The sequence below is a fragment of the Heterodontus francisci genome, chromosome 8 (genome assembly GCF_036365525.1).
Source record: "Heterodontus francisci isolate sHetFra1 chromosome 8, sHetFra1.hap1, whole genome shotgun sequence".
NCBI lineage: Eukaryota > Metazoa > Chordata > Chondrichthyes > Heterodontiformes > Heterodontidae > Heterodontus > Heterodontus francisci.
This window is the reverse complement of record NC_090378.1, coordinates 30,685,675-30,698,329: the sequence shown is the minus strand read 5'-3', so window position 1 is coordinate 30,698,329 and position 12,655 is coordinate 30,685,675. Positions and strand designations below refer to the sequence as shown.

The 12,655-nt window shown below is 44.2% G+C and overlaps 1 protein-coding gene across 1 annotated transcript in view; it reads right to left on the bottom strand.

Moving 5' to 3' along the window:
• The window catches only part of LOC137372732 (KICSTOR complex protein SZT2-like), a 284,408-nt gene that overhangs the window by 53,720 nt on the left and 218,033 nt on the right, over positions 1 to 12,655 (bottom strand). The window contains exons 60-62 of the mRNA XM_068036900.1: positions 6,947 to 7,217; positions 2,984 to 3,063; positions 2,544 to 2,669 (exon numbers count right to left, since the gene is read on the bottom strand). Of these exons, the coding sequence (XP_067893001.1) occupies positions 2,544 to 2,669; positions 2,984 to 3,063; positions 6,947 to 7,217 (477 nt within the window). The remainder of the gene's footprint in view (positions 1 to 2,543; positions 2,670 to 2,983; positions 3,064 to 6,946; positions 7,218 to 12,655) is intronic.

The window sequence follows — 12,655 nt, the reverse complement described above, 5'->3', positions numbered from 1 at the left end:
TGGTTAGGCCAAATTCATTGCAGGCAGCCGCAATCCTGTCAATGAGTCTCTGCAGACACTCTTCAGTGTGGGATGTTAATGCAGCATCATCAGCAAAGAGGAGTTCCCTGATGAGGACTTTCCGTACTTTGGTCTTCGCTCTAAGACGGGCAAGGTTGACCAACCTGCCACCTGATCTTGTGTGGAGGAAAATTCCTTCTTCTGAAGACTTGGAACGCATGTGAGAGCAGCAGTGAGAAGACGATCCCAGTGTAGGTGTGAGAACACAGCCCTGTTTCACGCCACTCAGGATATGAAAGGGGTTTGATGAGGCACCGCTATGCTGAATTGTGCCTTTCATATTGTCATGGAATGACGTGATGATACTTAGTAGCTTTGGTGGACATCCGATCTTTGCTAGTAATCTGAAGAGACCACGTCTGCTGACGAGATCAAAGGCTTTGGTGAGATTTATGAAAGTAACATAGAGGGGTATCTGTTATTCGCAGCATTTCTCCTGTAGCTGGCGAAGGGAGAACAGCATGTCAATGGTGGATCTCTCTGCTCGAAGGCCGCACTGTGCCTCAGGGTAGACATGCTCAGCCAGCTTCTGGAGTCTGTTTAAAATGACTCGAGCGAAGACTTTCCCCACTATGCCGAGCAGGGAGATTCCACCGTAGTTGTTGCAGTCACCGCGGTCACCGGCGGAGAGGTGCAAGGGGGGTGGAGGGAAGAGGGTGCGAGGGGGGAAGGCACCCAATCTCTACGCCAATTGAGCTGGACTTATCACCCGTAACTGCTGCCTTCCATGTCGCTGTCAGGCAACTATGGAGTGACCTCTCCATGGCGCATGCCTGGGCGGAATGTATGGAGGTTGTGAGTTGCCCAAGCGTCAAAACCCCCCTCTTGGTCTTCCTATTGGGGTCCAAAGGAGTGCAGCAAATGTAGATTCAAACTAGAGAAGCTGCATCACGCCAAGCAGAAGTGCCGCCCGCGCATCAACACTAACAGAATTTCTTATCCACAGCTGTTACATAAGTTTCTAAATTCACTTGAAAAAGCCCTTCAAAATACTCCTGCAAGGGATGGAGAGACAAAGTGGGCCCACATCAGAGACGCCATCTATGACTCTGCAACGACCACATTTGGCCAATGTCAGAAGCAGAATGCAAACTGGTTTCAATCTCACTTTGAAGAGCTGGAACCTGTCATAGCCGCTAAGTGCACTACACTGTTGAACTACAAGAAAGCCCCCAGCGAGCTAACATCCATAGCACTTAAAGTAGCCAGAAGCGCTGCACAAAGAACAACCAGGCGCTGTGCAAATGACTACTGGCAACACCTATGCAGTCATATTCAGCTGGCCGCAGACACCGGAAACATCAGAGGAATGTATGATGGCATTAAGAGAGCTTTTGGGCCAACCATCAGGAAGATCGCCCCCCCCTCAAGTCTAAATCAGGGGAAACGATCACTAACCAACACAAGCAAATGGACCGCTGGGTGGAGCACTACTTAGAACTGCACTCCAGGTAAAATGTTGTCAATGATATCGCCCTCAAGGCAGCCCAGTCTCTACCAGTCATGGATGAGCTGGACGAACAGCCAACAAAATCAGAACTCAGTGATGACACTGATTCTGTAGCCAGTGGAAAAGCCCCTGGAAAGGAAGGCATTACCCCTGAAATAATCAAGAGTGCCAAGACTGCTATACTCTCAGCACTCCACGAACTGCTTTGCCTGTGCTGGGATGAGGGTGCAGTACCACAGGACATGCGCGATGCCAATACCATCACCCTCTATATATTATTTAATCTGGATGTTTAACCATAAATCAGATGAGAAAAGTTACAACTCCCTATACAAACCCCATTTTGAACTTTTCCCACCTTCTTTGGCAAAATACTTGCTTCTAAAGACCTAAAGGAAGATTGATCCTGACTTGAAACCTTTCTATTTAAGTTGTTTTACCTCACAAATACATATCAAATGTAGACAGAAACTACAACTTCAATTTTTATAGAGCATTTCGCATCTTTAGGATAGATTAAACTGACACTGTGCTCTTGGCTGGATCTGTTTATTTTCAGATGGAACTTATGCATTGGCAGATGCTCATTCCTCTCTGCAGTGCTTGAGGCTCATGTTTTGCTTCAACAAACTCCTGATTTCCAGCAGATGGTGACGTGTGCTTGGGGATGACATAACTGACCTCTTGTGCACAATTATACCGACAAGGTCAGTTTAAAAAAAATACTATACAGCACACTGAGTTCCCCCCACTATTCCAACACTCGCTATCCCTTTATAACACTCCCGCATTGTTCTTAAGACTTCTCCACCGAATCCTTCAGACTCCTCTTTGCTCCACATCCTTTATTCTTCCTATTACTGTGCACTGCCTCTCTGTCTCTGATTCTTTTCCTGACCTCCCTTCCACTTCTTTTGGTACAGGTTGTATTTTCCCACTTTCCATTCATTGGAGGCCAAATTTGAATTGGTCACCAGCTCAGATTCCAATTGCCCTAAATAGCACCCCCTGTTTAAGTCACATACGAACCCACCTTTCCCTCAGATCCAACCTGCTGCTCTGCCTGGATCTGTTGTCTGAAGATGGGATCAAACAGCAGTGGAGTGGCACAGTAGTGAACAAGCCGTGAAGACTGTTTCAGGGTGTCCAGATCACCAACCTGAATCAGAAAAAACATTCAAAGGTTACTACATTTACTTCCTAGTTCACAGCTTAACTGCTTATAACATGACAAGTTTACAGGGAAACACCACACTATCAGTATGGTTTTATTTAACTAGCGTGCCTTTTACTGTTGTATCACAGACACATGGACCTCAAAGTACTAGTCTCAACACTTTTAACTATATGCTCACCTAAAAGCTACAATATTACATTTAATAAGAGGATGGCTTTAAGTTCACTTTGAAGACTAATAATTCACTTTGAAGTGTAATAGAGGATAATGAGACATTTCCCCAGGATGTTACTTACTGTAATGGGCATGTTGGACTGGGCAGAACGTTGCTGCCATGTCACAAATAGGTTCTCAATTTTCATCTGTTTCTCCATCTCTGAAAAAGAAATAATTAGGTCATACCTTTGGCTTAATGCATGAGAAAAAGAAAATTGCACTGCTTACATATGCACTAACCAGCTCAGCAGTACCGGATAAAATAACAAAATATGCACCTTGTTGGCACTGGTACAGCTTCATTAAATCAAATTTACAAAACCAACCAGTGAAGACAGCAGCGAGTCAGGATTAGATTACTTACTCCATGTATGGGTTCTCTCTTATGAGCAGCCCTAACACACGAACATATAAATTAGGAGCAGGAGTAGGCCACTCAGCCCCTCGAGCCGGCTCCACTATTCAACAAGATGATCATGGCTGATCTGATTGAAACCTCAACTTCACATTCCCACCTATCCCTGATAATCTTTCATCCCCTTGCTCATCAAGAATTTATCTACCTCTGCCTTAAAAATATTCAAGTTATTTGTCTAGTAAACTATGTTAAAGTATCTGTACTTGGTAAACATCGCTCTTTGTAATACCCAAAAAGCTCTGTTGAGCTAAATGCATGGATAAAGGTAGATGCAAAAGTGTAACATCTGAGAAAAGCTCTCAATATGGACTCACTGTGACAATTGTGTATTGGTAGTTTACTCTCTAAACTGAACCTGAAAAAATGGTAAGTATATTCCAGGGCTTGAAGAAGGTAGCCACACACTTTAGAAAGTTTGAAATTTGCAAGAAAAAAAGATTTTACAAAAAACGCTCGCAAGAGATAAAGAGCTCAGGTAACAGCCAGGCAAAACAATGGGCTGGATTTTATATCGGCTATGGGCTGGAAGATTGGGGTTGGTGGGTTGGGGGGGTGCAACCCCAGTCAGTAAGTCATTATCTGGGCTGCATTTTCCCTTTAGGGAAAAGATCCCGTCCTAAGAGCTATCAGCTGTAACCTCATGGCCTGGCATATCCCCCCACTCTATCATTACCATCAAGCCAGGAGACCAACCCTGGTTCAATGAAGAGTGCAGGAGGGCATGCCAGGAGCAGCACCAGGCATACCTCAAAATGAGGTGTCAACCTAGTGAAGCTACAACACAGGACTACCTGCGTGCCAAACTGTGTAAGCAGCATGCAATAGACAGAGCTAAGCGATCCCATAACCAACGGATCAGATCTAAGGTCTGCAGTCCTGCCACATCCAGCCGTGAATGGTGGTGGACAATTAAACAACTAACTGGAGGAGGTGGCTCCACAAATATCCCCATCCTCAATGCTGGGGGAGCCTGGCACATCAGTGCGAAAGATAAGGCTGAAGCATTTGCAACAATCTTTAGCCAGAAGTGCCGAGTTGATGATCCATCTCGGCCTCCTCCTAAAGTCCCCAGCATCACAGATGCCAGACTTCAGCCAATTCGATTCATTCCGCGTGATGTCAAGAAACGACTGAAGGCACTGAATACTGCAAAAGCTATGGGCCCTGACAATATTCCGGCAATAGTACTGAAGACCTGTGCTCCAGAACTTGCCGCGCCCCTAGCCAAGCTGTTCCAGTACAGCTACAACACTGGCATCTACCCTGCAATGTGGAAAATTGCCCAGGTATGTCCTGCACACAAAAAGCAGGACAAGTCCAACCCGGCCAATTACCGCCCCATCAGCCTACTCTCAATCATCAGTAAAGTGATGGAAGGTGTCATCAACAGTGCCATCAATCGGCACTTGCTTAGCAATAACCTGCTCAGTGACACTCAGTTTGGGCCACTCAGCTCCTGACCTCATTACAATCTTGGTTCAAACATGGACAAAAGAGATGAACTCAAGAGGTGAGATGAGAGTGACTGCCCTTGACATCAAGGCAGCATTTGACCGAGTATGGCATCAAGGAGCCCTAGCAAAACTGAGGTCAATGGGAATCGGGGGAAAACCCTCCACTGGCTGGAGTCATACCTAGCGCAAAGGATGATGGTTGTGGTTGTCAGAGGTCAATCATCTGAGCTCCAGGACATCACTGCAGGAGTTCCTCAGGGTAGTGTCCTAGGCCCAACCATCTTCAGCTGCTTCATCAATGACCTTCCTTCAATCATAAGGTCAGAAGTGGGGATGTTCGCTGATGATTGCACAATGTTCAGCACCATTCGTGACTCCTCAGATACTGAAGCAGTCCATGTAGAAATGCAGCAAGACCTGGACAATATCCAGGCTTGGGCTGATAAGTGGCAAGTAACATTCGTGCCACACAAGTGCCAGGCAATGACCATCTCCAACAAGAGAGAATCTAACCATCTCCCCTTGACATTCAATGGCATTACCATCGTTGAATCCCCCACTATCAACATCCTAGGGACTACCAGAAACTGAACTGGAGTAGCAATATAAATACCGTGGCTACAACAGCAGGTCAGAGGCTTGGAATCCTGCGGCGAGTAACTCACCTCCTGAATCCCCAAAGCCTGTCCACCATCTACAAGGCACAAGTTAGGAGTGTGATGGAATACTCTCCACTTGCCTGGATGGGTGCAGCTCCAACAACACTCAAGAAGCTCAACACCATCCAGGACAAAGCAGCCCGCTTGATTGGCACCCTATCTACAAACATTCACTCCCTCCACCACCGACGCACAGTGGCAGCAGTGTGTACCATCTACAAGATGCACTGCAGCAATGCACTAAGGCTCCTTAGACAGCACCTTCCAAACCCGCGACCTCTACCACCTAGAAGGACAAGGGCAGCAAATACATGGGAACACCACCACCTTCAAGTTCCCCTCCAAGTCACACACCATCCTGACTTGGAACTATATCACCGTTCCTTCACTGTCGCTGGGTCAAAATCTTGGAACTCCCTTCCCAACAGTACTGTGGGTATACCTACCCCAAATGGACTGCAGCGGTTCAAGAAGGCAGCTCTCCACTACCTTCTCAAGGGCAATTAGGGATGGGCAATAAATGCTGGCCTGGCCAGTGACGCCCACATCCCATGAATGAATAAAAAAAAAAATCAAAGGGCAGGAAGCTCAGCAGTGGCTACTGCTGGTACTGCAGGAGGCCTGAAGCAGCGAAGGTGAAGGAGGCCCTGGGACCAAGGTAAATGGAGTTGGGGTGAAAGGCGGGGTGGGGTAGAGAGAGCGGAGGGGGAGGGTGGTTGGTGAGGGAGGGAATCTTGCCACAGGGACGACCATCGTTACCGGGGGAGCCTCCATGGGTTGCCCTTAGAGGAGGGGCCCCATTCCTCCAGAGCTCACTAGGAGATTGCCAGGTCTCACCTGGCAGTGTCTCCATGTGGCAGCAGGCCCCTCTGACATTGGCTAAATATCAGCAGAGGCAGCCCAATATGGGCTACTTAAGTGGCTTAACTGATCTCCCAGCACATCTCCAGTCTATCATTGTGCCCACCATCTCCAAGGGTCAAATAAAACCTAGCCCAATATGTCAGTACCTTCTTTTCTGGTGTGCTGACAACAGTGAGACTACAGTGAATGACGTGGCACACACTCCATGAAATGTTACATACATACACACACACACTTATCACGGAGACACACACAGAAATAAATGGAAGTAACAGTCAAGCCCTGAGTGACAAAACTTTTAAAGGAATATTGTTTCAACAGTCTCCAACACTTTCTAGGGTTCAATGATTATTCATTATGTGAAAATGTAAGTGGAATGAGTTTTGAATGAACACATTTTTATTTCTATTTACATGAAAATGCACAACGTGGTTGCTTACACGTTATCAGGTCAGTCTCAGTGGTAAACAAAAATGGTACACAAAAAGTGCTTCTCTTAAGTCCTCACATATAAAAAATCAGCTGTGTCATTTCTGCAATATGTTAAAATTGATTGCAGACCAGCTGCAAGCATAAACATAATGGAACATGCAGGCTGCATTAATGAGCAATATTGGACAAAATGTGCATTCTCCATGTCTCCCTCACCTCTCCGCTCCAGATTTTTGATTTCTAGGAACTGTGTGCCGTGACGGGAGACTGGGTCAGACAGTCCCACATCATGCGACTGTCGCATTGCTTTGGGCACAGTGATGTCACGCAACGCCTCATCAAACGGAACGATCTCCGGTGGAAAGTGAAGAGGTGGGAGACTCCGGTTTGTTGAGCTCAGCCGCCCTTGTTCCTTACTTGGTGGCGGGGTTGGGCTCTTGATCAGTGAATCAGCTTCCAACGTGGAATGAAGGAATGGATTTGGTTCCTGTGTGGACAGAGAGGTGATGAGGAACAAAAGAGAAATGGTTCCAGTCTTAAACTGAGAATTACATTTCTGTGTAAATTACTGGTGCAGTTTGTCATTTACAATATGGATAAATAATTTCTGCTCAGCTTTAATTGCAAAGCCATTAACAGGTAATCAAAAATTATTTTAATTAATTGAAAGCGTCATTAGAACTAATAGTGTGGCTCATGTGCCAACCCCAGGTGTGTCAGTTAATGGGACAGAAGGTCAGCCAACCCTTGGCCAATGAATTACTTCAAGCCAGCAAAGCCCTCCACATCAGTGATGAGGAAAAGAGGACTGAATAATCTGGCCCACAGAGTTCCAACCAACTAATCACAGATTGGTAGCAACCTATATCTTCCAGCTGGAATTGGCAGCAAGAGCCAGCATTGGGATCCCGATGACAGAGTGATCCAAACATTAAAATATTATAAAAAGAGAACCATCATACAATTAGTACGTTACATGCGTCTTTCACAGCTAGGCTAATTAAACACTTTTTCAAGCGTTCAGATATAATAATTCTTTCTGAAACTTGACTCTTTGAAGATTACAGCCTATGGCAAATTTTATAGGTCCAAGTTTACCCTTCATAGTGTAAATAAGAAAGGTTTGATTGGGCATTTTAGAAAAAATGTGGTCGTTTCTGAAAAGCTCTTGCATGAACATTAAATGCAAGTACAAATGTTAGTCCATAACTCGAAGATTAAAACTGTTTTATGATACAAGACTGTTGCTTTAGGCATCCCTTCTCACATTCCGTCTATATCTAGGTTGTGTAATTCAATACCACATATCAGTGCTCAGCTTCTTAATACGAACCAGCAGTAATACTCATGTTTCATATTGAATGGAGGCCTCAGCACCTGAGCCAGAGGAATGCTCTATGTTTTAATTCTTATGCTTCACATTGTGCATGATCTGGGTTGGAACAAACTGAAAGCAAACTTGTCTCTGGGGGGTGGGGGCGGGGTGTCGAGCATTGTAATGAGAACTCTCTTATGATCAATACTTGCTGCAGAAAGATTCATGAAGATTAGCATATTCTACAACAGCTTTCCAAAGACAACCTATTGTGTGGGATGGTAGAGAGACTAACACTGTTTCAAGTTTTATACCTCAGTGACATGCTGCTTCTCAAGCGTTTTTGATTGCAGCTCAAACCAGCAAAATGTGCATTAACTACTTTTCAATATAATCACACAGAACACTAGCCCTTCCAGGACCGTCAGAAGTCTTCGGACATAGAATCCAGTGGAACATGAAGATACTTACTTTTCACCTACCCTCTTCATTTTTAATATTCAGTATTTAGCATTCACACAACATTTAAAATCATGTGTATATTACACATGCCAAAAGCCGCAGAAAAATTTGAACATGCTAACCTACCCAAGCAAAGTTACAGAAATGGAGACCATGCCATGCATGTAATAAACACTCTTTCTCAGGGTAGAAACTGGTCACTTGTTGCACCTGTTTTCCAAACAGAGAACAGGGCCAGAAATGACCAGATCCACAATGTAAAAGCCTAAAAAGCACACAATACCACATAGGCTTCAGACAATTTTCAGCCGTCTAGGGCGGTCACTTACAACAGGGGTTAGGCCCCTTTCATGTGTTTGTCAGGGAAATTGGACCTTCCCTCTGCTCAACTCAGGTTTTTCTGGCATAGATGCAGCCTAGCAGGAAGCTGCCATCAAAAATTATGTAAATTTATTTTAACACTTGATGTGGAGCCAGAAGGAATGGCAGTTCTCCTCCCAGTTTCACAGCACTCCCAAAGACCTACAATTGACCGCTCTCCTGTACTCCATCTAGCACTTACCTGAAGGCCACTGACAGCGAGGCAAGTGGCTTGCTCTGGATAAACAGGCAATGGGAAAGCTGCCTCTTGATGCGCAACAGGAGCCAGCAATTCACTTAAGTTATTGAAATGAGGCCCAAAGCCTAAGGCTCAATTTTGGGTGAGCCTCTGACCTTCCAGTTGGGATGTATGTTGTCTGCGTGCTATTGGTTATGGCCCATTACCAATTTCTACCCTCTCATATCCTAGATTATTCACCAGAGGAAAGAGAGGTAGAGAGGTAGAGTGGCAGAGAAGTTTAGGGTAGGAATTCCAGCACTTAGGGCCTTGGCAGCTGAAGGCCATTGAACAGTTTTACAAGCAATTTAGCAAGTGTGTCACTTCAAAAATGTTAAGGTCCACGTCAATGATACCGTAATATAAATATTTATCACTGACAGTTATACAGGTTTTGTGCGAATGATGTATTGCAAGATGTATTGTATTAGTGACCCAAGTCGTTAGTTAGTGAGCTTGCGCTTTAAAAAAAAACTTTTGGAGCTGGTTTACATTTTAAAATTTCTGGGCACTTCAGTCAGCATCCCCAGCTGAGGTATGCACTGTTTTGGTGTAGCTGGTCTAAGCCTCCACTGGTACTGCGGACAGGCAGGTTCTATAATTTCCTTCATTTTTGAGGTAATGCATTCTGAAAGTCTGTGCCTCCAGGAGCATCAGGAATTCTGAAACTCAGTTCTCCCAGCCAGTAAGGTGCCAGGACTACTCAGACCTTCACCTGGACAAATAGGATGGAAAGAAATTAAAGAATTATTTGTGTTAAAAGAAACCCTTCGACAAGTAATATGTGGGAATCCTGGGCCTTGCAGTGGATGACAAGGAGGAGATGTTACTTATCCTCATCTACTATTTGCTTCTGCCTAGAGTTTGCAGCAGTCATATGTGCCCATATCGATCAGAGATTCTGCTATCTGCTTCTTTGTCCTTTCACTAATAACTCAGAATTTGCAAACTGTGAAACTGTTTAGCAGCAGACACCAGAGGGACTCAGCGAAACTTTGAGTTGTTGGCAAAGTTTCCTGTAGTCCAGACAAAATTTAAAGATGGCATGCAATTGCGCAGAGTGAACATAAAAATAAAGCCAAAGAATTATCCTTAAAGAGGAACTGCGCAAGGATTCTGCCATGAAATTCCAGTATTAATCAGTCAGCTTAATATAGTTACAATTCAGCAGTAATTGGTGCATTGTAATCCAACAAATCCTTTAGTTGTGTGATAAAAGGAATCTTCATTGTGGAATACCAAAAATATAAGAAATTTGGGCTCTCTAGAGCCCCTCTCATAGCTGTCCTTGGCATTCAGATGGATTCTTGCTAGAGAAGTGGTCAGTTCACACAAATAATGTCAAATGAATAACATGTCAGTGATAAACTGGCTAACTGTACAGAATAAAAATGTTGTGGCTTTTAGGTAAAAAAAAGATTTATGTGTGCATGATTAAAAATTATACAAGTCTGCAAGTATTATGGATTAATTCAGAATGCCATAGACTGGCAAGGTCACTATCATGATCCTTGCTGTTGTTCAGCCTGTGTCCCTGACATTCACCAACATTTCTGAACAGGTGATCACAGTGGCAAGGATTTTTCACATTTACCTGTTAACATTCAGAGGCTGTCCCTAATGTATGCTGACAGCACTGAACAGCGGGTTGCCATGACAAGTTACTGTCACATTGATCAATGCTTGGAGTGCCTATGCACAGCAATGTAAGTTATCAGCATGCTCAGTTGCCCTGCCACACCCTGCAGGGCAAATACCTGTAGAATTCTGAAGAATTTTATAAAGCAACACAGTTCCTTTGTACAACACATTATTAAATTAATATCAAAATTACATGCTCCAAAAGGCATGCCATCTGTTCCAGTACATCGTTACGGCTCATAGTTCAGAGGAGTTTACTGTATCTTAGGAGAGCTTTGATGCAAATTAACTATTAATCATTTTTCAATTCCCATCTCCCAACAATATTTTACAGGACTATTTCATGATGCAAATGAGTTAGTAAGTTTCAATTACTTTTCCAAATCTAAGACAGAAATGAAATAAAAAGAGAACTTAGTAGCATATGGGATACAAAGTGCTAATCCAGAGAATACCATTTACATGTGCTCAGTCACATGAATGACAATGTTATAAGTCATCAAGTTTTCAGCATTGAACATTTCAAAGGCAGGTAGAAGTCCAGTTCCATGCATAAAGAACATTTAACAATACTAATCCTTGCACTTCAGTGGAACCCAATCACACAACACCTACTCCCATATAGTGCTGGCATGGCATTTGACATTTCCCACTTATTCCTTCCACCTCTTTGGGCCAGTGTGCCAAATTAATATCAGCTAGTGCTGAATTTTAGACACTTGTGCTGTAAGCTGAAAACCAGTCAGATTTCAAAGTGTCATATTCATGCTTCAGTTAGTTGCAGCCTTGTTACTGAGTCTCAGTCACGCCCCACCTAAGACTTGAATGCATAAGCTAGATTTATGGTTCTATGCAGTGCTGAGGCAACGCTGCATTATTGGAGGTTTAGTCTTTTGAATAAGAGTTAGATGCAGATCCCATTGCACTAAAGAAGGAGAGCCGGAAGCTCTCCTGGCCAACATTCCTCCCTCAGTCAACATCATCAAAACTGATTAACTGGTGATTCACTCATTTGCTTTTCGTGGGATCATGCTCTGTGCAAACTGACTGCTGGGTTTGCCTATTTAATAACAGTGAGGGCAGTATTACAATAAACCATTAGCTGTAATGTGCCTTGGGACATCCTGATGTGATGATAAAGGCAAGTTCTTTCTCTCATTTACTCTTAGAACATATAGAACATAGAACATTACAGCGCAGTACAGGCCCTTCAGCCCTCGATGTTGCGCCGACCTGTGAAACCATCTGACCTACACTATTCCATTTTCATCCATATGTCTATCCAATGACCACTTAAATGCCCTTAAAGTTGGCGAGTCTACTACTGTTGCAGGCAGGACGTTCCACGCCCCTACTACTCTCTGTGTAAAGAAACTACCTCTGACATCTGTCCTATATCTATCACCCCTCAACTTAAAGCTATGTCCCCTCGTGTTTGCCATCACCATCCGAGGAAAAAGGCTCTCACTATCCACCCTGTCCAATCCTCTAATTATCTTATATGTCTCTATTAAGTCACCTCTTCTCCTCCTTCTCTCTAACGAAAACAACCTCAAGTCCCTCAGCCTTTCCTCGTAAGACCTTCCCTCCATACCAGGCAACATCCTAGTAAATCTCCTCTGCACCTTTTCCAAAGCTTCCACATCCTTCCTATAATGCGGTGACCAGAACTGCACGCAATACTCCAGGTGCGGCCGCACCAGAGTTCTGTACAGCTGCAGCATGACCTCGTGGCTCCGAAACTCGATCCCCCTACTAATAAAAGCTAACACACCATATGCCTTCTTAACAGCTCTATTAACCTGGGTGGCAACTTTCAGGGATTTATGTACCTGGACACCAAGATCTCTCTGCTCATCTACACTACCAAGAATCTTCCCATTAGCCCAGTATTCTGCAATCCTGTTAC